At 48.4% G+C, this 26,872-nt stretch overlaps 1 protein-coding gene across 1 annotated transcript in view; it reads left to right on the top strand.

The window, feature by feature from the left end:
* Positions 1-26,872, top strand: part of OVCH1 (ovochymase 1) — a 67,355-nt gene that overhangs the window by 19,950 nt on the left and 20,533 nt on the right. The window contains exons 9-24 of the mRNA XM_084811877.1: positions 319-452; positions 766-906; positions 2,745-2,875; positions 2,973-3,066; positions 4,196-4,324; positions 5,237-5,305; positions 6,628-6,808; positions 6,908-6,980; positions 8,642-8,837; positions 11,092-11,246; positions 12,417-12,573; positions 17,762-17,863; positions 19,242-19,466; positions 20,105-20,230; positions 22,600-22,738; positions 24,973-25,112. Coding sequence (XP_084668003.1) covers positions 319-452; positions 766-906; positions 2,745-2,875; positions 2,973-3,066; positions 4,196-4,324; positions 5,237-5,305; positions 6,628-6,808; positions 6,908-6,980; positions 8,642-8,837; positions 11,092-11,246; positions 12,417-12,573; positions 17,762-17,863; positions 19,242-19,466; positions 20,105-20,230; positions 22,600-22,738; positions 24,973-25,112 — 2,192 coding nt within the window. The remainder of the gene's footprint in view (positions 1-318; positions 453-765; positions 907-2,744; positions 2,876-2,972; positions 3,067-4,195; positions 4,325-5,236; positions 5,306-6,627; positions 6,809-6,907; positions 6,981-8,641; positions 8,838-11,091; positions 11,247-12,416; positions 12,574-17,761; positions 17,864-19,241; positions 19,467-20,104; positions 20,231-22,599; positions 22,739-24,972; positions 25,113-26,872) is intronic.

Raw genomic sequence — 26,872 nt, 5'->3', positions numbered from 1 at the left:
TCATTTAAGCGGACAATTAAATGACCGCTTAAGTGTCATTTGTCTTTGGCACAGCAGCTTTCCTTTGGGAGACTTCTGATTTTCTTGCACCCACGACACCTCATTAGGAAGCCAAAGTCTGTAGGCACAACCCTTGCACCCCAGGGGATGTGAACATAGAATGTCTATGGACAACGTTCGTACCTCATGGGACGTGAACATTCAGCGTCTTTGGGCAAAGGGGCTCATGAAAATTCAGCGCACTCGCCACGTGGGAGCAGCAGCATCACAACGTGTTCTCCATGTCTTTGGCTGATGGCTTGCTTTGCCTTCTTCTAGCCTGTGCATATGGAATATAACTGTGCCAGAAGACAAAATGATACTTGTGCAGTTTATCCGGGTAGACATAGAAGATCAGCTTGGGTGTGACCGCGACTATGTGACTTTCTGTTCACGCGACAAGGAGCTCATCGGTATGTGGAACTTGCCCTGCCCATCACCCAAGGAGCATTTGTGGCTCCCCCTGTCCGGAGAGCGACCGTTCCAGGGTCACCTGCTGAGCTTCACAGTTGAGCGGGAGAGATTTGATCCGGTAAATCGGGATTCGGCATGGCCGATGGTTGGGGATGCTGGGAACTGTAGTCCGAGAACATCTAGAGGCCCACAGGTTCCCCACCCCTGCGCTGGACTGATCTTTATTACCCTGCATTTAGTACGCTGCATATGCGCATTGGTGGTGCTAATTTAATGGTACCTCTTAAATCTGTTCTCTCTCTCCCTTTCCAGGTAAAATCTGTGGTGGGGTATTGCCATCTCCTCTGCTGGTGGAGTCTAACCAAGCCACTGTGACTTTTGTGTCTGATGGTAGCAAAAGCTTTGGGGGCTTTGAATTCACGTTCAGTGCTGTGCCTAAGGCATCTGAAGCAGGTAACTCCAGACGGGCCTCTTCTTGGCGCCTCTTGACGTATTTGTAGGAGATGGCTGGACTTCCCCAGATGGGCTCCATGAGACATGGGGAGGAAACAGCAGCTCCTTGCTGTGCCAACTCTCGCAAGGCAGGCAGGTGTGCCACCTCTGTTTTAGTCATCTTAGCGATGGGGACAATAACAGCGGTATTTTGCACGCCCACTCTCCATTTCCAAGCAGAAAGAAGTTCCAAGGACAGTGCAAAAGGGTTTGCTTTCCTTTGGGCTGAGGGAGGACTTTTATAATATTCTGGGTGTTTTAATGTACAAATATACGAGCAGAGTGGAAGCAAGCAAGCAATCCTACAGCAGGTAGCAGATCCCCAGACAGCAGCTTGTGCAACCCAGCTCTCCCCCACAACAAAGCCTGCACCCCTAGTTCCAGCTGTCTCCACATCAGGTGCCCTCCTATGCATGTTTGGACAGAAAAAAGTCCTACAACTCCCAGCATTCCCCAGCCAGCATGTGAGTAAATGTGAGTAAAATATTCTAAAGGGAGCCATGAGTGGCTGGAAGAAGCTAGGGAAACTTTACAAGAGCTTAGTTGCTGGATTTAGCATCTCCGTGTAAGACCTGAGCTACTCTGCAGTTTTAAGCAGTGTAATCTTTGCAATAATTCAGTTTAATAATTAAGGGTAGAACTTGCAACCTTTGGTCTGCAAATATTACAGTATAAAGGGAAAAATAAATGTAGTGTTTATCTATAAACTGTGACACTTTGGGCCAATCAGTACTAGCATTTTATCAACTACTGTAAAATCCAGCTCACTCACACAGCACGCGACACACCTGCCAACCCATTGCCTCAATGCTATTTCTCCCTCAATATTCCATTTCTCTCTTAACTACTTCCATGAAGTTTTCTTTGGTGAATGCAGTTTCCCTGCACTGCTGAGTTGTGTGTTCCAATATTACTGGTGGGAGTGGGTTTAAAATTGTAGAACAACATACCCCACCCCCGCAATCTTTTCCCTCCCTCTGCATCTTTTTCCTCTTCCTTTTGTTGCCTGCTCTTTCCTCACAAGGATTTTGATGGGATTTGTGGGCAGGAAATCTAATTTTTTTTTCCAGCCTATTTTTCATTGCACAGTTACACAGCTGTGCAGTTGCAAATAACTGCACAATTTATTTTGAAACCTGCATGCCTGCACAGCTGTGAAGGTGCACATGCAGTTCCTGGTCTTTAAAAACAACAACAACAAAGAAAGTAAAGCAAAGCAAAGCAACCTGAAATGGCAGCATGGCCTCCCCCTTTCCCCAGAACTGTGGCATTTTCATGTGCTATAAATACAAATGATACAACACACATGACCTTTCAAGCTCCTCCTCCTGCAATTACAACACTATGCATTTGTGTGTGGCACTTGATCACATTATAAACAGTGGATACTATCCTGTATTCATTAACACATGCCACAGACAAGCAGTTGCAGCTGAAAAAATATTGGCACAGTGGTGCCTCACAAACTGAAAAGGGTTCCAGTGTAGATCCTACCTTTGAAATGTCCTTTGCCTCTGGGTGCTTCCAGATAGGGCTTTTATTGTGCAATCACCCTGCCTCATTCATGGAAGTTTATGAGGGGTGAGGGGGTCCAGACAGTGTTATCTTCAATTTGTGTTTTACTCCTGTGTTTTACTGTCACTTCTGTCTTCCTTAGTAATACATTCAGTGACGGACAACTGATCCCCTTTAAATGACACCTCAGTGTATTTGCCACTGTGTCACTCTTCCTTATCGAACTTATAAAAGGGATCTATGTCCTAAATGGTAGCTTTGAATTTCCTCCCCCAATTCTGTAGGTTCTGGCTGTGGCAGTGTTGCAGTACTGGTGGATGAAGGGAAGATTGACACAGCTAATTACCCAGGCTTGTATCCCAGCAGCACCAAATGCCATTGGCTCATTGAGGCCCCGATGGAACATGTCATAAAGGTCGTGAAAGACTGTTTTGCTCAAAGAACTTGTTTTGCTTACTGCTGTGCTTGTATTGTGACCTTTGGGTGGTGAATACTGCCATTTTTCTTTTCAGTTGGAGTTTGAAGACTTCGCAGTTGAAATCAGCCAGGATTGTATTTATGATGCTGTTGTTATCTATGGCGACACAGAAGAGGAACACCAGCTAGGTAGTATCAGGTTCAGTTTGATGGAATGCCGTGGGTATTTCTAAGATGAAAAATAAAAACCATTCTGTGCTTGTGTGTGTGTGTGTGTGTGTGTGTGTGTGTTACACACACACACACACACACACGATTATAATATAATTCAGAAAATATTTGGCTTTCTAACAATACTCTGTTTCCTTATAGCAGTAGTTCCCAACATTGTATCCCCAAATGTGGTTGGACTGCAATGTCATTGCTAGCTGGGGATGATGTTTTTTTAGTCCAACACCATTTGGAGACTTAAAGCTGGGGGAAAACTGTTATAGAGCAAGGGGTGTAATGAGTTGGAGGGCCATAATATCCACTTGGCAGAGAGACACATGATTTCTCATGCTAAATCATCCATTCCGTCTCTGAACATTTGATGCCCTCCACGTCTTCCTCCTTGATGCCCTCCACCCACTGCAAATGCAGGCAAATGCACAGTGGTGGTGAAGAACGCTTCAAAGGAGGGTTCACATCCTAATATCTGCCCGCTTTACCTCTGCCAGGTGAGGGACATTGTCCTTCGGTCAGCTTGATGTGGCAGGCCGAGGTGCTTGAAACAGCAAGCTGGGGTTCCACCTGACCAGTGGGCTTGAATCTACTGGCTCCCCAACCTATGAGCCCAACATTCCAGCCATTACACCAGGGCTGGGGAACAGGTGGCTCTCCAGATGTTGTTGGACTCCAACTCCCGTCAGACCCAGCCAACATGGCCACTGGTGAGGGATGAGTCTGGCAACATCTGGGAGACCACAACTCCCCCATTCCTGCACAACACTCTACTTGCTTTGCATCTGGAGGTATTGGACGTCCCTCTTCAATAGGCCTGTGCTCTACGTTAGATGGAAGAGGGAGCAGACAAATGAGTAAGAGTAAGGGAAAGGCTGGTGTGTGGAAGGCCGGGCCAGCATCGGGGACTGGCATCCCCAGTCGCCTGCCAAGGCTTATGCCCTCGAAGGGGTCCATCGCCACTTCCTTACGCCCCACGTACCTTTAGAAACTGAGAACATGTCCCCCTCCCTTTGTGGTCCTCTTCCCCTCACCCCAAGTACAGAGGAGCCGGTTTGTGATGGCTGCAACCTCTCTGCTCCTTTCTCTCCCGCAGCTCTCCTTTGCGGCTTCTCAGTTCCTTCCCCGGTTTGGAGCTCTGGAGACGTCATGCTGATCCGCTTTGAGAGTGACAGGGAGAATAACTTCCGAGGATTCAAGGCCAGCTTTGCCTTTTTCCCCTCAGGTTGGCGGGGTGACCTTGACACTAACCCCTCTTCTGTGACTGCTGCTGCTGGGTGACAGAACTGCCTTTCTCACCGACCGAGGGTTGTGAAAGGGAGGAGGTGGAAGAAGGGTTTCCTGAGCATGGGGAACCTGTAGCCATTCTGATGTTGCTGGGCTTCAACACCCATCAGCCCCAGCCATCAGTCAGGGATGATGGGAGATGAGGTCCAACAAAATCTGGAAGTCCAACGTTTCCTACCCCTGGCATAGCCAATCCAAGCAGTCTACTGGGGCAGCAATGCTTTTGGGGGGAGTTAGTCCATCGCTACCTTTCAGCTCCATTTGAAAGTGGGCCAGCAATTCCAGCCTTATTGGAACGTGTGCGCATGAGAGAGAGAGGGAGAGAGAGAAACACAGTTCTTCTCGAGAGTTCTAAATTGACTCATAAACTTGGCTGCTCCTCATTGAATTGCCCAGTCATTTTTAACTGCCCTACCCTCAGAGTTTTATCTACTTTTTGTCCAAATCAGTGGACCTTTTAATTGCATCTCAGGCAAAGCTGTGCAGGCAATCCCAAGGCTGCTTTTTAAGGTTTCAAAGAATGATGGGGCAAGCCTGGAAAAGATTCTGAGTCCTGTCAGGGTGGAATGGGGGTGAGGAACTGTGCTGTGATGACCCAGGACCCTTTGCAGTGTTGCGGAGCATCCTGGGATGCATCCCGTGGGTCAGGTGGTTTAGCCGCTTCAGGTGGCAAAATGTCTTCCAATGGCCCAACCGCCTCCCTGAAGTGCTAAGCTGTCATTCCGAGTGAGAATAGCCAGGAGCAATGGGGAAAAGCAGTTGGGAAGGATGGGTGAGGAGGAGACTTGGAGGTCACTGGGAAATAATGTCTTGCTGAGAAGTGAATAGGAGCTTCATTTATTTCCTGCAGAAACATCTGAAGCTGACTTTGCAGGGCCTGTTGTCTTGCAGGTATCTGAGCCGAAGAATATCCCTGTGGGTAAGCAAGGATCCAAAACAGTATTCGTCCCCCAGTGGCCCAGCACATCCCTCTCTTGAATTTCCTAGGATAAAGAGCTTGATGAGGAGGAAAGTGGGACAGACACAGAAGCCAACCAGTTACAGTGAAATTGACTTTTGGGTGCTAAAGCGAGGCTTTGACTATGCAATCTCTCTACCTCATTCCTGGAATTTTACAGATGGTTCAGACACCATTATGGGCCCCCTTGTAATCATTCCATGTTTTCCCACCACTACCTCTGTCTTCAGAAGGTTATAATGAGCTGGGGGTCGCCTTGCAGTAATGGTTGAAGCTCTGCTTGACAGGTCAAGGCAGTTTTTTGAGTTAAGAACTACTAGGGATGGGTGAGAATTTAGTTGCAGTGCATTTTTGATAAGAATTTACCAGAATTCACAAAGTTCTGCATATTCGGGAGAGAAAGAACTTGAAATTTTAAAACATTTCAGCGCAGGAGGAAATGAAACTCACTAAGCCACCCATCCCTAAGAACTGCATCAGCTTTTCCCAACCTGGTGCCATCATCCCACACTATACAAGGCTGGAAATTGACATGGTTTGCAGAATTCAGCATTCTGATAATATGAATTTCCATTTTAAGAAGGAGGGGGGACGACACAAGGTTTTAGCTGTTAAGAATACGAAGACAAGGTTGATAGTAGGGAGGCACTGCTTGGTAAACTTTTTATTTTGATGTATTTAAGATTATTTTTAGGCTGCCTTTAAGGGTAAAACTCTAAACCCCCAAATTTTGGAGGAGAGGGTGGAAGCGGGACTTCGAGTGCTCAGAAGATGAGTGTCTGTGTCGTGTATAACTCTTTGCCTTCCCCCATGACAAGTGGGATAGGGAGAAGTTAGATACATATACATGCACAAACACACTTAGGGTGTAATCCTAAGCACAGAATAAAGCCATGGGGAATGGCTGGCTGGGGAATGCTGGGAGTTGTAGGACTTTTTTCTGTCTAAATGTGCATAGGGTTGCGGCCTTAATGAATACCACTTTTCTTGGTATAGATATAGGCTTCCCCAACCTAATGCCCTCCATATGTGTTGGATTACAATTCCTAGTGGCCATTCTGGCTACAGATGATGGGTCTTGTAATCCAACACATCTGGAGGCTACTGGGTTGGGGAAGGCTCAGGCTGGTATAGAAAGTATACATTTTTAGCCCACAGCCCTATCTTTAGTCCCTCAGACCAGTGTGGCAAAGCCCTCTTTTTCTACTGTGGCATGGGCTGGTGTCTTTAAAACAAGAAGCCAGAGAGCTCCTGCTAGCCTTTGGGCTGCTCTTCTTTTGCAGATGTTTGCGGTTCTCCTCCCTTTGGTCCTCAGTGGCTGTCCATGCGCGTCATTGGGGGAGAAGAAGCCTGTCCCCACTGCTGGCCATGGCATGTGGGTTTGCACTTCTTGGGTGATTACCAGTGTGGGGGTGTTGTCATCGGCCCAACGTGGGTGCTCACAGCAGCTAACTGTGTACAGATGTAAGTATATCAGGCTGGCATACAGATGTCGGTATGCATTATTGTGTACAGATGAATGCAAATTGCAAGGCTCATAGCAGCACAGCTCTTCTTTTCTAGAACAAATGATGCATCACACTGGACTGTTGTTGCTGGAGACCACGACCAAGAACTGAAGGAACCAACTGAGCAGGTAGAGGCAAAGAGACTTTAGAACAGGGCTGTGTTTTCTTTCCCCAGCTCCATAGTTCAGCAGTAGAGCAACTTCTTTGCATGCAAAAGGTCCCAGGTTCAATCTTGGCATTTCCAGGTAGGACTGGGAAAGACACCTGTCCAAAGCCCTGGAGAGCTTTCAACCTGGGTAGCTTCCCCTTGAACTCCCTGAAGGCTTTTCCTTCGTAGACTGTGAGTTACTGACAATTTGCAGCATCTGTATGACCCATTGAAGTAAAGGATTAAAGATCCATGGATAGAAGCCTCTTGTCTGTGTTTTTGAAGTTCAGCAGGGACAAAAGGGAATCCTGACACTGTACCCTGATGCAGTCCATTTTACCACCTCATTTTTGTGTATATTTATTTATTTATTACATTTCTATCCCACCTTTTTTCCTCCAAGGAACTCAAGGCGGCGTACATAATCCTCCTCCATTTTATCCTCACAGCAACAACCCTGTGAGGTAGGTTGGGCTGAGAGTCTGTGACTGGCCCAAAGTCACCCAGTGAGCTTCCATGGCCGAGTAGGGACTAGAACCCAGATCTCCTGAGTCCCAGTCCAGCACTCTAGCCACTACACCACACTGGTATACCAGGGATGTCGAATCTCTAATTTTGGAGACGCTCTTCGAACCGGCTTTCCAGTGATGGGTGGGGCTGAAAGCAAAAGGGGCAGGGTCAAAATACCAGCCTAGTTTAGCTTCAAGCACTTACTGCTAGTAACTAAGCCTTAGGAGAAGCATTTCAACCTTTAGAACGGGAAGAAAACTGTACAAAAGCCAGGAAGCCACCAAACGATCAGTTGTGGGGGAAAAAGGGTGTGTGGCCTTCTGGGAACCCTGGGAGGCAGGATTTGGCCCCTAGGTGGGACAGATGTGGCTCCTGGGGGTTGTGTTCTGTACCTCTGCTGTCCACCAAGCCTTTATAGCAGGGATGGGGGACATTTTTTTCTGTTAAGGACCACATTCCCTCAGAGAAATCTGTCAGGGTCCACATGCAGCATGGGTGGCACCCCCTTTCCTCTCTCTCTCCTGACTTCCCATTTCCTTCTCTCTCTCTCTCTCTCTTTCTGCCTCCCCCCACTTCCCTCTGTTCCTCCCTGCCCAGCAGGCTGCTGGAGGAGGGACAGATTGCTCTTGCCAGAGGTCCGGACTGATTGCTTGAGAGGGGTTTAACATGAGGGTGACAGCCGCAGGTTCCCCACCGCTGCTCTATAGGCCCACACTGAGGCAAAGAGGGGAAAAAAGGTTAAAATCTGAGCATTCAGTCCACTGGAGCAGGACTGAAGCAATAGGAAAAGACATGGTCAATGGGTGCTTATGCCCAGCCAATGCAGGAAGGCTTCAGCCGGCTCTCCCAAAGTTTGAGGTTTGCTACAGCCTAATAAAAAGATAGATGTGATCGTTGCTGTAGCAAGTTATTTTCTTTTTTTCTTCTGTTGTTCCCATTGATTAGAGAGGGATCTAAAGGGGAAGCGTCGGATGATTTAGCAAAGAGATGCAAGCTAGGAACATGGGGGATCATGTTTGAAGCTAGGCTGGTGCGCATTTTGTTTTAATGGCTTTCCATTAAAGGGAAGGGGCTGGATGCCAATTCTCTCTTCCACCATGCCATCCTATTGACATCATTCTCTTTATGCAGGTGAGAAGAGCAAAAACCATTCTGATGCATCCAGACTTTGATGTCACAAGTTATGATTCTGACATCGCGCTGGTCCAGCTACAAACCCCTCTCTCCTACAATGCTGTGGTGAGGCCAATTTGTTTGCCAAGCTCCACCGAGCCGTTGTCTCCCTCTGTACTTTGTGCTATGACTAGCTGGGGGAGTTTCCAAGAAGGTAAGTCCGCTTTCTCTACCAAGTGGCAATGCCATTGACCAAGTTATTTCTCTACCTTTTAAAAGAAGTGCGCCAAGCACTATGTTGGTTTGTAAAAGCCTGGAGGGAGAACAGTGACACTTAACAGAGGGTAAGCTTGAAGAAAACCAAAGTGACATCTTGCCAGAGCTATCTTACTTATTTATTTATTTATTTATTTATTTATTTATTTATTTTCTATACTGCCCAGTAGCTGAAGAACTCTGGGTAGTTCCCAAAACTGAAAACCACAAAGTACAGCATAAAACAATATAAAATATGAAAGCTTAAAACTTAAAGATGTTGACCGAATTGGCAGGTTTAGATGAAATGGGTCAACGTTACATCCAGTGCATAATGACCTGTTTTGAGCAAAAGGGGGACAGTTCCATTCACATGTATGCACCATCACAAAGGTAAGATGCCCTGGACAATGTGGAAACTCAAGCTGGCCTATTGTTTCCCCCATATTGGTCTTCTCAAACTCGATGAAATGGAGAGGAGAAAACAGCACCTTAAAAATGGAAACCTAAAAAAAGAGAACACATTCAGGTGCTGGATAGAGCAAACTGTTATCATGCTCAAGGCCTTTCAGAGTCGAGGACTTCCTTCCTCAGGAATTTGAAAGATTTAGACATTCTCACACCTCTTTAGATACAGCAACCTAAAAAACAAAAGAGCAACATTTTCATCCTCTCCTTGCCTGGGGTCCCGGTCTGGTCCTCTGAGGCTCCCCACGCAGCCACACCCCTTTCCCTCACCTGTTGTTTGGTGGCTTCCCAGCTTTTGCTCAGTTTTTCCCCATTTTGCAAGGTTGAAATGCCTCTCCTGTGTCCTCGTTAAGCTAAAAGATGCTCAGGTTTCTTTAGTTGTTGGCCATCCCCCTTGGCCCACCCCTTTTGTCTTTGGCCCCACCCACAAGTGGAATGCACCTCCCAAGAGCTTCTCTGAAACAGAATTCGCCCTGTGGGTTGGAAGACACCCCTAAGTTAACAAGATCAGCCTCGGATGGCCTTCTCTCTGTCCCATCAGCCAGGACAGCTAGACTGGTGGGGACGAGGGAGAGGGCCTTTTCTGTGGTGGCCCCCACTCTGTGGAACTCCCTCCCTAGGGAACTCCGCCATGCCCCCTCTTTAATGAGCTTCCGTCATGCATTAAAAACGTGGTTGTTCAGGCAGGCGTTTGGGGTGGGTTAGGGTATTTTAGAAAATGTTTTTATTGTAGAATCTTATTGTTTTAAACTGTTTTTATTGTATGTTGTACATCGCCCAGAGTGGCTGGGTGACCAGCCAGATGGGCAATTAATAAATTTAATAATAAATGATAAATAAATAAAATAAGTTAGTGGCTTTCATGTTATACACTGTGCCATTTAATAAAAATAAATGCACTGTTTTTCAAGAACAGTGTGTAGATGTTTTGAAGTGTTAATTTACACGAATCTAGCAGAGTTGCTCCTCTAATTCAGTGCAATCCAGTCACTAGAGAGCTGGAACTATAGATGGGAGACTTTACATTGACCACTAGCTCATTCATGGATTTACTAGGTGGCCTTGTAGGTGGAGGAAGATCTCCATAGTCATCTCTAGAAAACCCGGAGTTGCATCTTCATACCTTGCAGGATTGTTGTAAGACAGTGAGTGAAATGTTTTTGTGGTGTAGGAGGGAAGTAGTCCTTGGTCGTGTTGCCATTGGACAGGGTCCTGGGGGAACACTTATGTCTTTGGAAAAGCTGACAAGTGCCAGGGATCTGGAACGGGTGACAGCGGTCATGGCGCGCCCAGGTATCTCACTCCCTGAGCCAACCTGGCAGCTTGCAGCTGGAGGGAACTGCCAGCTTGCTCCTCTGCTGCGCTGCAGTGCTGCCACAGCAAGGATCAGGTGACCCAAGGAGCCAACAGGGTTCCATCTAGACCAGGGGTGGGGAACGTGTGGTTCTCCAGTTGTTGGCGGACTGTATCTCCCATCAGCTCTACCAATGGTGAGAGTTGATGGAAGTTGCAGCCCAGCAACATCTGGAGGGCCACATGTTCCCCACCCCTGATTTACACCAATCCAACAACTGATTCTGGCTTCCCTCTTCAGCCATAGCACATTGTGGCTCGGGCGCAAACTGAGCAGCTCTTAGTGTGGTCTGTTTGCTTATCCCAAGTTGACTTTATTCCCTCAGCTGTATGTTCCTACGAAGATGTACATTCCTCTGAACTGTTCCTCTACCACATTACCTGTCCTGCAGGTGAGGGCCTTGCCAGCCGCTTACAGCAGACTCGTGTTCCCATCCTCAGCAGTGACGTCTGTGAGCAAAACTACTATTTGAACCACCCTGGAGGGATCACTGCCAGGATGCTCTGTGCTGGTTTTGCATCTTCTGAAGGCCAAGATACCTGCCAGGTGAGTTGGCCCCAGTAATGAGCTACACTAGAAGACATGGGGGGAGTGTGTGTGTGGGGGGGTGTCCTTCGGAAGGCATCTGTACATCGAGTGATGCTTACAGAAGCTGCAGATTAGAAATAGAAATGTGCAGCATAAAAGAGCAGAAGGGCAGGATGAATTAGCACCAGTTGTGACTGGCCTATGGCCCACTACTAAATAAATGGAATTAGCACGAACTAGGAAATAGGGATGGGCGATCCTGTCAAGCTTGCTTTTGTTCAGCTCACTGAATTTCCGCAATTACATTTGTTCCGCCCCGTTTCTGCTGTGGTTTGCAAATCTTGCCCTTAAAAGTCCTGCCTACAGCCCACACCTTTGGGGGAGGGAGAAAAGGTAACAGACAAAGGGCGGCCTTCATTCCATGCCTCAAGTGCAGTGATGTGGTGGTAAATGTTGACGTGCAGGCGCTCATCATGACAGTCCCCGTAGCTGCGCCGCCAAGGAGAGTCCAAAGATTCAGGCAGCTGTGTTGATCCGTATCCACAAATCCATTCTAGCGCTTTTCATCTCCACCAGGAGCAGGTCTTTCCTAAAGCTCCTGAGTCTTAGTCCAGAAGAAGCCAGCGCAAAATGTTTTGCATTACAACAGGGAACAATATATGGTTGTTCAGAAAGCCCATTTACCCCCAGCTGCAGTGAGGACTGCAGCTAAGCTTAGGGGGAACAGGGAAGTCTGACGGGGGTGGCAGGTGATGTCAGCATCCCTGCTAATGAAGAAGTGCCAGTGCTGTATCCCTGCAAACCCCAGCTCCACTACACCACTGTTTGAGTGTGGAAGTCAAATGTTTGGAGAACCGCTGCCAGGGTTTCTGAGCATTCGTCTTCATCACTCGAGGGGCAGAAAATGATTTTTTGGCTGTTCTGCCGTTGCTTGCTTCCAGATGGGTGCTGGAACAGCCAACCATGAATATAGGCCACAACTACTGCAGTCTTCCCCAACCTGGTGCCCTCCCAGTGTTTGGGACTACAGCTCCCTTCAGTCCCAGGCAATGTGGCCAGTGGTCAAGAATGCTGGGTGTTGCAGTCCAAAACATCTGGAGGGCACCAGGTTGGAGAAAGCTGAGCTGCTGTATCAATATACTTTTCCTGTTGTAAATTGTGCACCTGTTGTGTGTGTCTTCCTCCCAGGGGAATTCAGGTGGCCCGCTGGTTTGCCAAAGCAAGGAGGAGCTGTTCACCCTCTATGGTATTGTCAGCTGGGGTGTGGGTTGTGCCAGGCCAAAGAGACCAGGTGTTTATACAAGGGTGAGCACCTTTTTGGACTGGATCGTATCCAGAATGAAAGGTAAACACTGCTGTATTTTGTCTCCACCCTGTCCATGGTAGTAAATGCTATCTATTATTAGGTTTTGTTTTTCTAGGATATCTGAGCTATACTGTTCTTCTGGGCTGTAGCAAAGCTCTATAGGAATGTCCAGAGTAAATACTGCAGTGCCATCTTGGAGCACAGGAAGGATTCTGGGAAATCTCAGGGTAACCATCCCCTGCCTGATGCTTATCCCAAGAGCCCAAACGAGATCATTGCAGTGCTAGTACTGGCCCCAAACAGTTCACAAACTGACCTGATTCACACTTGGAAAGTGGCATAGAGGTTAGTCTTCTTATTTGATGCATGCCATGTATCATTATAATGTATATACATGGGAGCTGATCACACAACACACTAACCCACACTCAGTGGTTGAGTGTGGGTTGTTTTGAACCGTGGGTTGTTTTGAACCGTGGGTTAGCATGTGTCAAGGGCTCCTTGGAGGGCTCTCAGTCTAATCCAGTAGCCAAGTCCAGACACAGACAAAGGGATTCTTTTCAAAGCTTTATTCTTCTTTTACAACTTAACAGCTCTACAGGTAGCAACTAGATCTCAGCAGCAGCATCCCTATGCCCTAAGTTAGAACAGTTGGTCCCCGTTTGAAAAGCAATTACTGGCAGACCCCTGAAAATAAGGACTAGGGAGAATCCCTCCCCTTTTCCCTTGGCTCCTCTGGGCGCAACCGTTCTTTGAGCGCCAACTGGGCGCTACGCCTCCTTTCCGCGCTCTCCATTTGGCGCCGCTCTCCGCATCTGCGCCGCGCATCCACTAAGTCTGCTATCTCTGCTCTGTCACTCCCTGGACTGCTTTCAAGTCTAGGAATGCAGGTGGGAGGAATCTCCGCCAGCTGTGGGCCCTGAGAAAGCGGAGCACGCTCCTCTTCCAGGAGCGACTGTTCTTCCTCAGAATCAGAACTACTCTGGGATTCTATGGGCTCAGTGTCCACCCTGACATCATCCCCGCTCCCATGAGGCCCTCCCTCCTGCTCCTCCCCTGGGGCCCCGGGCTTGTGGGGGTACAGCTGGTGGAAGCGCCGCAGCAGCAACGGAGCATGCACATTTTCTGCGGGTTCCCAGGATCACTCATCAGGCCCGTACCCCTTCCAGTCAACCAGATATTGCAGGCGGCCACGAGAAAGGCGGGAGTCCAGAATCTCCGTGATCTCAAACTTCTCCTCCCCCTCCACCAGCACTGGTGGTGGTGGGGAGCCGACTGAGCGATGAGGATCGCCAGAAACCAGGGGGGACAGCAAGGACCGGTGAAAAACAGGATGGATCTTCATGGAGGGGGGGAGAGCCAGGCGAAAAGCAACAGGGTTAATCTGGGCCGTAACCTGGAAAGGCCCAGTGCGGCGAGGCGCGAGCTTCCTTGCGGGCGAGTGAGAAGGGAGGTATTGGGTGGATAACCAAACCCAGTCCCCCGGTTGCAGAGACGGACCCGGCTGGTGCCACCGGTCTGCTCAGGCCTTGTTGGCTGTCTTGGCTTGCTTGAGGGAGTCCCGTAAGAGGTGGTGCACCGCTCTCAACTCCTCTAAAAAGTCCTGGGCAGCTGGCACCGAAGAGGGAGCTAGGGTGGACGGGAAGGCCTTGGGGTGGTAGCCAAAATTGGCAAAAAATGGAGTTTGGCGGGTGGAAGCTGGCAGATATTGTTATAAGCAAATTCTGTGAGAGGCAGCAAGGAAACCCAGTCATCTTGCTGGTAATTGACATAACAGCGCAGATATTGTTCCAGAGTAGCATTGGTGCGCTCGGTCTGACCGTCCGTCTGTGGATGGTGGGCGGAGGAAAGACGGAGCGTCACATGGAGCAACGCCAGTAGCTCCCTCCAGAAATGGGCAGTGAATTGGGCCCCCCTATCGGACATGAGGCCCTCGGGCCATCCGTGGAGGCGGAAAACATGCGTCACGAACAGCTCCGCCGTCTCCCTGGCTGTGGGCAACCCCGAGCAGGGGATGAAATGGGCCATCTTAGAAAACAAATCCACCACCACCAGAATGGTGGTCTTACTGTGTGAGGGAGGCAAGTCAGTGATGAAGTCAAGGGAGAGCAGTTTCCAAGGTCCTGAGGGGGTAGGCAGGGGGTGAAGCAAGCCTGTGGGCTTGCCTGAGGGGGCCTTCGCTTGCTGGCAGGTTGGGCAGGAGGCGACATAGGACTTGACATCCTGACATACACGAGGCCACCAAAAATCCCTCATCACTCCATGCAGGGTCTTGGCGACGCCAAAATGCCCAGCGGTGGGGGAGTCGTGGCACTGATGGAGGACCCTCTCGCGGAGGGGTCTAGAAGGCACATAGACCCGGCCGGAATGGTAAAGCAGGCCACCTCGCAAAGAAAAGGGGGTAGAGTGGGGGGGGGCAGAGGCTAGCCCCAGTTCCTGCACCTTTGTGCGAACAAAATCATCCTGAGCCTGTGCAGAGTGAAGGATCTCTTCCCAAGAGTGAGGCACCGCAGCTGCCGCCAGGCCTTGGGGGGGAAGCCGGTCGGTCTCCTTCTTGTCAAACACATGTCGAAAAGCTGCATACTTCTCTGGGAGGATGACGGTAGCTGAAGGACTGCCAGAAGCAGAGAAGGAGGGGGGGGGGGAAGGGTGAAAGCCTGGGCAGGGACTGGCGCCTCCTTCTTGAGGCAATGCTCCCAGCAGTAGGGAGATGCAAACTCCATTTGCTGAAACCCCCAAGAAATCTGAGGGTTGTGCTTAGAGAGCCAGGAAAAACCCAGCACAATTGGGTATAAGGGAACTTTGGCTAAGTGAAATTGAATCTGCTCAATGTGGGACTGGGTGCGTAGAGTGAGTGGAACTGTAATACGGGTCACCTCGCCCGAAGAGAGAGGACGCCCATCAATGGTCTGCACTGCGAAGGGGGCAGGAAGGGACAGGGTAGGAATCCCGTGTAAGAGGGCGAAGGTCTCATCCATGAAACTGGTCATAGCCCCCGAGTCCACTAAAGTGCCTCCACCCCACCCCACTGTGGGGAGCGGAGGTGAACATGCAACCGCAGATAGGGGGGTTGGGGAAGGCACCCAGCCGGTGGGGAGCTGGCCCCCACACTGGAGGCCCCCAACAAGCTTGGGGGGCAGTCTAGTCAAGCCTGGGGACGAGGAGGAGGAGGAGGGGGAAGGAGAGGAGGAGAAGGCAGCGGAGCCGTGGATTTAACTGGGCAGGTCTTGGCGAAATGCCCCAGACTTCCACATCGAAAACATCGGCGCTCAACTCGCTGGCGCTGAAGCTCCTCTGGCGGCAGTGAGGCTCGGGTAGCCCCCAGCTGCATCGGGGTCTCCTCCACCCCCAGCACCGGAGAGGGGGGTGGGGAAGGAGGCAGGAAACATGGGGGAATGGGAGGAGGGAAATCCCAGTTCCCGGTGCCCCGCCAGGTCTGGCGGCGCCCCTCCAGCCGACTATCTATCTGAAGGCAGGTCTGGATGAGCTCCTCAAAAGTAGGTGGGCAGGGCATGCGCGCCAACTCATCTAAGATCTCGTTGTTCAAACCATCCAAAAACTGAGCCACTAGCACAGCATCATTCCATTGTAAATCCTGCATCAGCAAGCTAAAGGTTGTCGCGTAGCTGGAAACTGAGTCCTTGCCCTGCCGGAGGCGGCGAATCTCCTGAGAAGCCGTCTGCGTGTGCAGGGGGTCACCGAAAAAGCGTGCTATGGCTGTCATGAAACCTTGATAGTCCCCGAGCAGGGGGTCATTAGCAAGAAGAAGTCCCGAAGCCCATTTAGCTGCCATGCCTGACAGCAGGTTAACAACAAAACCCACACGAACCTGTTCCGTCTGGAAATCCTCAGGTCTAAGACGCATGTACAGCTCTGACTGGGCCCTGAAAATCTGGAAAAGTCCTCTCTCACCAGAAAATTTCTCTGGCAACGCCACTGGGCACTTGCGGCGTGGGGGAATCGGAGGTGGGGCGGGGTTGAAACGCTGCCTGTAGATTCTGCACGGCAGCCGTCAGTTGAGCCATCTGATCACGGAGCATCTGGTTCTCTTGCACCAGAGCTTGCACCGTTGGGTTCCCGGCACCCTCCATAAGGCAGTAGGAGAGAAAAAAAAAAAAGAGGAACGGGGACCAAGCTGTCAAGGGCTCCTTGGAGGGCTCTCAGTCTAATCCAGTAGCCAAGTCCAGACACAGACAAAGGGATTCTTTTCAAAGCTTTATTCTTCTTTTACAATTTAACAGCTCTACAGGTAGCAACTAGATCTCAGCAGCAGCATCCCTATGCCCTAAGTTAGAACAGTTGGTCCCCGTTTGAAAGGCAATTACTGGCAGACCCCTGAATATAAGGACTAGGGAGAATCCCTCCCCTTTTCCCTTGGCTCCTCTGGGCGCAACCATTCTTTGAGCGCCAACCGGGCGCTACGCCTCCTTTCCGCGCTCTCCATTTGGTGCCGCTCTCTGCGTCTGCGCCGCGCATCCACTAAGTCTGCTAACTCTGCTCTGTCACTCCCTGGACTGCTTTCAAGTCTAGGAATGCAGGTGGGAGGAATCTCCGCCAGCTGTGGGCCCTGGGAAAGCAGAGCGCGCTCCTCTCGCAGGAGCGACTGCTCTTCCTCAGAATCAGAACTACTCTGGGATTCTATGGTCTCAGTGTCCGCCCTGACAGCATGTTGTCTGAATGCAGCACATTTTCCGCAGGATTGGGTTATCACGTTGTCTGAACGCAACCAGGGTGGCTTGTTAACCACCCTGAACAACCCAACAACAAACCATGGGTTCTCAAGGTGGCTTGTTCGAGAAAAATAACCCACAATGCATGGTTAACAAGCCACCCTTGATGTGTCCAGACGACATGATAGCCTATGCTTCAACAAACAACCCATGGTTCAAAGCAACTCACACAACCACTGAGCATGGGTTAGCATGTTGTGTGAACAGCCCCAGTATATTCTATGTGCAGGGAATCTTTGATCTGAGCACACTGTCAGACATAGAATTTCCTCCCCCGTGTACATTCTGATATGGTACAGGCCTATGAAAGGACTGCACCAATCTTGGAGTGCCAAACTTTGCACCAAAACTTGTGTTTCCACAATAAACTGCAGGTATGTGGGGGGCCGGGGGGGGGGGCGGGACCAAAACAGTGAGTGCAGCTAATGTTTTATTTTACTGTACTTTCAGGAGCTCTAAGTAGTCTTTCTCCCTGTGTTGCTTTTGTCGCATAACAGAAAAGGGACCAGTGGAGATTCCAACAAACAACGCTGGTCGTGAAACATCTGTGCAGTCACTGGAACCACCTATGAATCTGATGGGAGCTGATGATGGACATGGTAACAACATCCCCGCACCTTATGCCTGGGAACACCCAGCCTTTGTCAAGGATGCAACAAGCGCAACCCAGTGAATCGCACAACTAAGTCTGCCTGTGTGAAACCCTAGAAACTGCAGTCCTACCAAGTTGTGGGGACGGTCTAGGGATCTCTAGGGGGGGGATTTTCGACACCCTCACCCAACTGCAATTCCCAGGTTTCTTTGGGGGAAACTGTGACTGTTAAACTGGTATAAAAACAGTCTAAATGTAGATTGCAGATACGCTATTTTTCTGCCATAGCATTTAGATCGCGTGGCAGAAATTGCATGCACTGCTCTGTTCGTTCAGCTGCAGTTTTATTAAGTGCATGATCAATGACATTTCTAGTGGTGTAGTGGACCTAGCATTTGCAATGTTGCAGTGCTGGCACTTTTTTTTTATTAGCAGGGACACTGAGGTCATCTGGTGCACCCCCCCTTAGACACTCCTGTTTGTTTGTTTGTTTGTTTATTATTAAATTTATTAATCGCCCATCTGGCTGGTCACCCAGCCACTCTGGGTGATGTACAGCAACAGTTTAAAACTATAAAATTCTACAATAAAAACATTTTGTAAAATACCCTAGCCCACCACAAATGCCTGCCTGAACAATCAAGTTTTTAATGCACGACGAAAGCTCATTAAAGAGGGGGCATGGTGGAGTTCCCTAGGGAGGGAGTTCCACAGAGTGGGGGCCACCACAGAAAAGGCCCTCTCCCTCGTCCCCATCAGTCTAGCTGTCCTGCCTGATGGGACAGAGAGAAGGCCATCCGAGGCTGATCTTGTTAAGCGGCCTGTCTGGTGCTGCTGGAGGTGCTCCTTAAGATAGGCTGGGCCGGAACCATATATGGTTTTAAAGGTCAAAACCAACACCTTGAATTTGGCCCGGAAAACAACTGGTAACCAGTGCAACTCCTTCAGCACTGGAGTGATGTGATCTCACTGGCAGCTGTTCCTTCTGAACTTAACTGCAGTCCTCATGGTAGCTGGAGGGAGATGGGTTTTCCCAGCAAAAATGTATTGTTGTGAGTTATCCCTGTTGTTATAATGCAAAGTATTTTGTGGTGGCTTGGTCTTGAACGGGCAATAGAGACCCATTCGATTTACAAAAGACCCTCTCTTGGTGGAGATGAAAGCTGCTAGAACTGGTTTGTTGATATGCATCAACACAGCTGCCTGCAGTTTTGGACTCTCCTTGGGGGCGTGGCTATGGACACTGTCCTGACGAGTGCTCGCACGCCAAAATTTACTGCTACACCACTGGACTTGTTTGTCTGTTTTGCAGAAGGGTTCCCCAGCCTTCCCCCTGTTGTCCTTGAAGGACTTGTAACCGTTTGCGTGGCATATATTCTTTGCAGCATGCCCGTCTGAGTTGGCTCTGGGCAAGCCCAGGGGGTTCATCTCCTCCCCTTGCTGCCCCTTGGAGTACACAGGCGATGTGCGGTGCATCTGGCTGCTCAGAATTTCCCCAAGAGGAATGGCAAAACTGATCATAAATCATCTGTCAGTCCTGGGATCTGAGAACTGCGAAACAGAGTTCCTTGCCGTTTATGAAGAAAGCCAACGAGGAAGAAAAGTCCTAGGTAACTCCAGAGGGTCTTCCACATTCAGTGCCAGTGCTCCACCTGTTCTGATCCACAAAGCATATTTCCCCAGGGGACCATGATAGGCAACTGGGGAGAGGGGGTGGTAGGAATGTCAGAGAAAACAAGTGTTTCTTCTCAGGGCTTGTTCTCTCTGTACATAACAAGAAGCTGAAGGAAGGCAGTACATTTAAATGGAAACGGCTGGTTCCATTCAGCTGGAATGTAGGAGAGGCTGCATTATGCTGAGTCCATCTCTGCACCAGCCTTCCTCAACCTGGCGCCCTCCAAGTGCATTGGACTACAACTCCCAGCACCCTCAGCCTGCATGGCCCATGATGGGAGTTATAGTCTGACACATCTGGAGCGCCCCAGGTTTAGGAAGGCTGGCCTCTCGGGTGATTAGGCGGGCATGCGAGCGGCACACGGGGGAAGAAGCCACGGTGGCTACCCAGTCATGGTAGCCTTTCCTCACAGGGGAGTTGCTCCAGCTCCGTGATCATGTCGGTCTTCTTTGTCACACGCGTGTTGAAGGGGAAAGGGAGAAGGAGTCCCATCATGGTGTTCTATCCGAGATGACCAAATGCCTCAGTCTGGTTTTGTGCACTTTATTTGAGGCGGCTTGTTTTCCTCCTTAGCTAAACTGTGTGGTGTCCTGCAGTCTCCCATGACCTTCCTCAGTCCAGGTCCTGTGGTAAAAGTGGAGCTGCGTTCCACCATGCACAGTGCCCTTGCTATGACCTATGTGGTCCTCAGAGTTCAAGGTAAGGCTTTCTTACCCGCTGAAAGAGCTGTTGAATCATTCCCCTTCACAGATGATTCTTTATTTCTTTACATTTGTATCCTGCCTTTTCTCTCCATTTTATCCTCACTACAACCCTGTGAGGTAGGTTAGGCTGAGAGTCAGTGACTGGCCCAAAGTCACCCAGTGAGCTTCATGGCCGAGGGGTACTAGAGCCTAGATCTCCTGAGTCCCAGTTCAGTGCTCTAACCACTACACCACACTGGCTTGTTACATGTGGAGTATGTTTTAGAAGACCTCTTACTTTTAGCTCTTGTGTCCTCTTTTACAGAGGGCTGTCCTCTATTTGAAGCCATCCTCTGTTTGACAGGCTGTGTGGTTTAAAGATAAATAATCATAAGATGGGATTGCAGGTCCCTGAAGTCTTCTCTGAATACCATATGCCCTGAGCCCTGACATGCCCCAGCAACAGTTACCACCTGGACACCAGACCAAACAGGTCACGTGCTCAGCCTTCCCCAATATGAAATTGTATTTCTATTTAAATTACAGCAATGATTTCTAAATTTGCATTTACATGTGTAAATTAGCAGATGCAAATGTTATGCAAAACTGTGTCCTGTTTTCTTTTTTTGGTGATGCATTTCCTCCTTTTGAGTGATGCATAAGTGGCCACCCTAGTTCTTGAAATGAGAGGGGGGCTGATTCTTGGTGATTGGATGTCTGTCTTGTTTCCTTAAGCAATCCCCTTTTGGGAATCAATACAGAACTATTAAATTAGAAAGAAGAACAAGAGTGCTTCAAAATGCAGTTCTAAAAGAGGAATAGACAATCCAGAAGTGGATCTTCGGAAAGGGAGTTGCCATGAAAACTACAAAGAGAACGATCTCAGTGCTGCCTTTTAACCAAAACTGCATTCAAGCGTTCTTATTTTGAAAGAGATATTTGCTTTTGTTGTTACAACAACTTAAAAATAATGTCTGTGGCACTTTTCGGTGTACAAAGTGGTTTATGGGTTTCGCTCCGCACCTGTTCATGTGAATCCTCAAAACAGCCTTACATTCCAAAGAGCAGCTTGAGGTCACTCAGTGTGTTTCATGGCTGAGTGGGGTTTGAATCTGATTAATATCACTATTTTTTATATTTTATATTTTATAGACCACAGAAATGTTTCTCAGTCTTTCTGTTGCCCACCCTCTCAACAACCCTGTATGGTGGGTCAATGTTTTCCCCCTTTTACAGTTAGGGAAACTGAGGTTAGAAGACTGTGACCTGCTAGACCAAAGTTGAGATCCCCATTCAACAGGTACATAGGTCACTAGGTGACTTCAGGCCAGTCACTCTCTCTCAGCTTAACCTACCTCACAGGGCTGTTATAAAGATAAAATGGTGATGGGGGAGAGAACCATATATGGCACCCTGAGCTTCTTGGAGGAAGGGCGGGATATATATAAAAATGGGAAAAATATAGAATAAGAGAACGATAAACTCTGCAAGGCTGCATGATGAATCTATGGCAGTATTGCCCTTGTTATGGGGATGACATTACCAAATTTGGCTCATAACACCTGAGGTGATGTTAGACCAGGGATGGGGGACCTCTGGCCCATGGGTCTGAAGCGGCCTGTGGAGTTTCCCAATCCAGCCCTTGAAGGGTTAGGCAGCCTCTGTGGTCCCCTCCCCCTCCCTAAGCCCCACCCCCCGCAAGGGGAGAGGAATCCTTGTAGGTCGGTGATCAGTATGCAGAGGAAACCCTCTGTTATCTCCGCTCACAGATCGGAGATTACATGGGGATTTCCTCTGAGGAACTGGGCAGCAGCTTGCAGGAGCTGCCCTGTAAGCGGCTGCTGAATTCCTTTCTCTGTGCAGAGAGAGGCACAGAGCTCCATGCCTTTCTCTGAGTGGAGGAAAAAATAGTGGGTGGGGTGGAGGTGGATAACATCATAGGATGGGGCGGGGCTTCGGGATAGAGCCCCGCCCCTTTGACATAATCTGGCCCTGTGTTAGACTAATTAGGGGGTCTAAGGCTAGGGATCCAAATTGCTCTCCTGGAGTATTTGGGAAGCTGTGAACTGTATTTGCCTCTGCCTGTATTATGTGGCATAAGCAGAACGAGTGTCTTTTACTGCTACCTTTTGCTAGTGCATGCGCTATTTTGTAGCTGTGCTTGAGATAAATAGCCCTTGAGATCCTTCTTCAGTTCAGTTTAAACTAGGTGATGGCTCCCTTTTTCTATCCTATCGATGCTGCCACTTTTATCATTGGCCAAGACATTTCACAGAGGTCTCCGCAGAGTTGCCTTAACCATTGAAAAAAGGACCATCCCAGCGCTGGAACTGAAATCAAAAGTAGCCATTTGGGAATTCATTCCTCTCCACATCCCCCGCCTAGGGCCAAAGATGGGACATAGGATGAAATACTCCAATGACTTGAGCCAGCAGTTGTCCCACTGCCAGGATGTCATCCTTGCAGCTCAGGACGGAATAATCAAGTCCCCTGGTTTCCCCGATGGCTCCTCCAACGCTACCAGGTGAGAGTGTGGCTTTCTTTCTGACCTCTTGCAGACTCTAATGTCTCGAGCTCTAACTGTTGTGGGCCCATTTTGTATACAACAGCCTTCTCCCTCCAGGTGCCCTCCAGATGTATTGGACAACAACTCCCATGATCTGCAGCCAGCATGGCCTATGGCACCCTGTGGGAGAAGGCTATGGTATAGAAATCATTTTGACAAATAATCTTGTGTGTGAGCTGGGCCCACTCAGTTGTGACACCTTGTCTGTGGACTGATTCCCCAGGGAGGCTTGCTGGGATGGAATCTTCTGACTTTTTGGAGCCAGGTGAAAAACTCTTTCTTTTTTGAAAACCCGGGTGTGAAAGTTTGAGGCCTACAGAGGCAAGGAAAAGAAAAAGGTCAGGAATTTTTGTAGGGAGGGGGTATCCCTGAGAGGAGTAGTTTCATTTCCCCGGTTAAGTTTCTGTTTCATTTCCCCAGTTAAGTGTCATTTCTTCAGGTTTGAAACAGTAGTTTTGGTTTTGGGAGGAGAATATAAAAAGAAAGAGTCAGAAAGACCAGAGCAGAAGAGCAGAGTCAGTGAGATCAAAACTTGAAGAAGGAACAGGAAGAAGCAGCCTGGAGAAGTTTAAGTGCAGCTAGGGTAAAGGAACTTGCGTTTTGCAACTTTTATTTTAATTTAATGCCTTTTGTATCACTCAGCTCTATTGTGTAAACACCTTTAGTTGTGATTTGCTTGCTTTAATTTACCAGTAAACCGTTGTGGTTAAACCCTGTGTCTAGAGTGTCAATCACCCCACGTCTACAGCCTAAACGCCACATTATTGGGAAGGGGAAGCTTAAAAGAAGGAAGGTGTGATTCTTAAGGAGGCAAGAGATCCTTAAGGAGCTGCTCAGGGGGTCCAGGACATAAGGGGAACCCTGACACCGGGCCTTTTAATTTAATTGTTGGTTGGTTTTATTCTGTTGAGTTTTTCTTTTTTAGTTGTATTTTTTATTTATTGTTTTTAAACTATTGTTTATAAGCAGTCCTGGAAATTGTCAAACTGGAGGGCAGAGTACTGAGTATTTCAAATCAATCAATGTCTGGCAGACAAGGAATGCCTACTCAAGATATAAGGGTTGGCTCCAGGATCTTCCTTCCATGAATGTAAGGTCTCCATTCACAGAAGGCGCTTTGGCCTGAATTTTAGAGACCGGCCCCTTCCCCCGCCCCCGCACAGTTCACCCCATTCAGTAGAGTCTTCCAGCCCTGTGTGTAGCATTTTCAGGGGGCTGGAGGCATTGCTGTGGGGAGGAGGGGAGGACGAAGTTTGCTTGTGCCTAAATCTGTATCCAACCCATACATTGGGATCCCTACAATTTAAATAATAATTATAAAAAATAGAACCTTAAATTTATAATTTTAGTTAAGGCTGCTATTCTGAACATCTGTACTTGGATATAAATTGTATTGAAATCAGTGCATTATAGTTCTGGGTAAATTATTAATTTAATGATTTATGGCATTTTTAGTCCATTCTTCAGTCAGAAAGGCTCCCAGAGGGGCTGACAGATCAACAGAAGGAACAAGACAGTCTGTGCCTCAACTCAGGCTGACAGTCTAAAATCACGGCACAAAAAGGGAAAAAAGGGACGGGGAGGTATGTTTAGGGTTAGAGTGTTCACGTGAAATGTTATGCTGGAGCTTGTATGGGAAGAGTTACCGTGCAATTCAGAGCTTCCCCTCTTGGAATCTATTGACCTCACACCAATATATTTATGCACCCATATATATATGGCACAACCACTGAGATCTGGCTTCACCCTGTCCCACTTTTTAAAGGGTTGAAAAAACTTTCCTCTATTCCCCCATCTGTATTCCCTTTCCATTCAGGTCGCCTTCAGAGTTCCTCTTCTCATGAGAGTACAAATATGTTCACAGTATTGTATTGGGCATGGATTCCATTTCTTTTTCTTGTCTCTGGGCCGTTTTAGATGTAACAAACTTGGCTTAATAAACCAAGGAATAACACCTTGACACTCCTCGTTCTCAGGATCTCATTCTGGTTAGTAAGCCATGATTAGACTGCAGTTTTCTAGTTCTCATGTTAATGGGAAACTATAATTTATCCTATAGGGCCCCAAAGCTCGCATGCAAGGGGAGGAGAAGAGGGGTGATGCTTATTTTTGGTTTGCTAAACCATGCTTTATAAAGCTGAGTTGATTACATCTGAACCAGCTGTGTTTAACTATTGTTGCTGTTGCCACAGCTGTCACTGGAGAATTGTAGGCCCATTAAATGGCATCATTCGGTTGGATTTCCTGGACTTCATGATTGAGAAATCCCCTTCTAAATGTCACGGCGGGCTTACAGTTTATGAAGGATTTGGAACCACAAAGGAGGTGCTTGGTAAGATATCTAATAATATTGTGATGTGGCATTGCAGTCCAGTTGACCTTGTTCTTGATTTTAATGACTTTCAGTTACTTTAAAAGGGCACTGCAAAGGGACTAGGGCTCTGTGTCTGTCAGAAATGGATGGTCCTTTCCCCTCGCAATCACACCACAATAGACAAAGCTTCAGCTAATACGACTTTATTTTGCTAGAGACTAGCCTCTCTACAAATGCATATTCAAGGAAACTCTTAGACTGCTTTAGGCTGTAAACAATTCATTAACGATCTCTAAGCAGAGGAGATGAACAAGAGATTAAAGAAGTTGCTGGCAGTTTGGGTATGAACTTCATGGCCAAGCTTGCTTTGCAATTGTGCTTTTCTTATTAGGGTGGCTCCCTTCTGTGTTGGCTTTTAAGAGTGGCCATCTGGGCGACTGTAGCCATGAAATTAAAAGACGCTTGCTCCTTGGGAGGAAAGCTATGGCAAACCTAGACAGCATAGTAAGAAGCAGAGACATCACTTTGCTGACAAAGGTTTGTATAATCAAAGCTATGGTTTTCCCAGTTGTAACATATGGCTGTGAGAGCTGGACTATAAGGAAGGCTGAGCGCCGAAGAATTGATGCTTTCGAACTGTGGTGCTGGAGAAGACTCTTACGAGTCCCTTGGACTGCAAGGAGGTCAAATTAGTCAATCCTAAAGGAAATCAACCCTGACTGCTCATTGGAAGGACAGATACTGAAGCTGAAGCTCAAATATTTTGGCCACCTAATGCGAAGAGAAAACTCTCTGGAAAAGACCCTGATGCTGGGAAAGATTGAAGGCAAACGGAGAAGGGGATGGCAGAGGATGAGATGGCTAGATAGCATCACCGATGCAATGAATATGAACTTGAGCACACTCCTGGAGAGAGCGGAGGACAGGAAGGCCTGGCGTGCTATGGTCCATGGGGTCACGAAGAGTCGGACATGACTTAATGACTGAACAACAACAACATCTGGGTGGAGCATCTAAGCCTTGCCCCTAACTTTTCTCACTTAGCTTTGTCACGTGCCCTAGCATTTCTCAAGTCACGCTTCTCTTCCTCCTCCTCCTTCGAAACTTGAGTTCTCGCAGTGGAGGGAGGTGGCAGGGATTGAGCCGGGGCTATCTGTTTGTCAAGGCTTTTGGAGGAATCTCTCCCAGCGTCTGGGTGCTCTAGGGAGGGTCCCTCTCCCATGCCTTGATCTACCAGTTCTAACTCTGACTCAGAATCAGAGCTGTCAGACATCTGAAGGGGAGGGAGACTCATCCCTGCCAGTGTCTTCCATGAGTGTTGCTGGGAGCTGGCAAGAAGCAATGGGCTTAATCTGAAATGGGAAGATCTATTTATTTTATTTATTACATTTATATCCCACCTTTCTTCCATCATGGAACTCAAGGAGGCTGCATGTGGTTCCCAGCTGGTCTCTCATCCAAGCACTGACCAGACCTGAACCTGCTTAGCTTCAGCAGGGTATCTGCCTCATGTGCCTTCAGACCATGCCCTGGGGTATTCGAGATATTCTGCCCATAAGGCTATTTCTAACCTAGAAAAGAAACAACACAGGAATGGTGTAAGGATAGCTCAGCATTCCCCCCATCTGGCACCCTCCAGATATTTTGAAATATAACTTCTATCATTGTATATAGTAGATCGCCTTCCCCAGTCTGTGTGATCATTAAGATTATTGGAGGTCTTCCTGGTTGTACTACGACCTGTCGGCTGCCATCTTGCAGCAACTAGGACGTGGGCT

The sequence above is a fragment of the Heloderma suspectum genome, chromosome 7 (genome assembly GCF_057233095.1).
Source record: "Heloderma suspectum isolate Gila_16-S chromosome 7, 16-S_ref, whole genome shotgun sequence".
NCBI lineage: Eukaryota > Metazoa > Chordata > Lepidosauria > Squamata > Helodermatidae > Heloderma > Heloderma suspectum.
The sequence above is the reverse complement of the archived record's forward strand: the minus strand, read 5'-3'. Positions and strand labels throughout refer to the sequence as shown.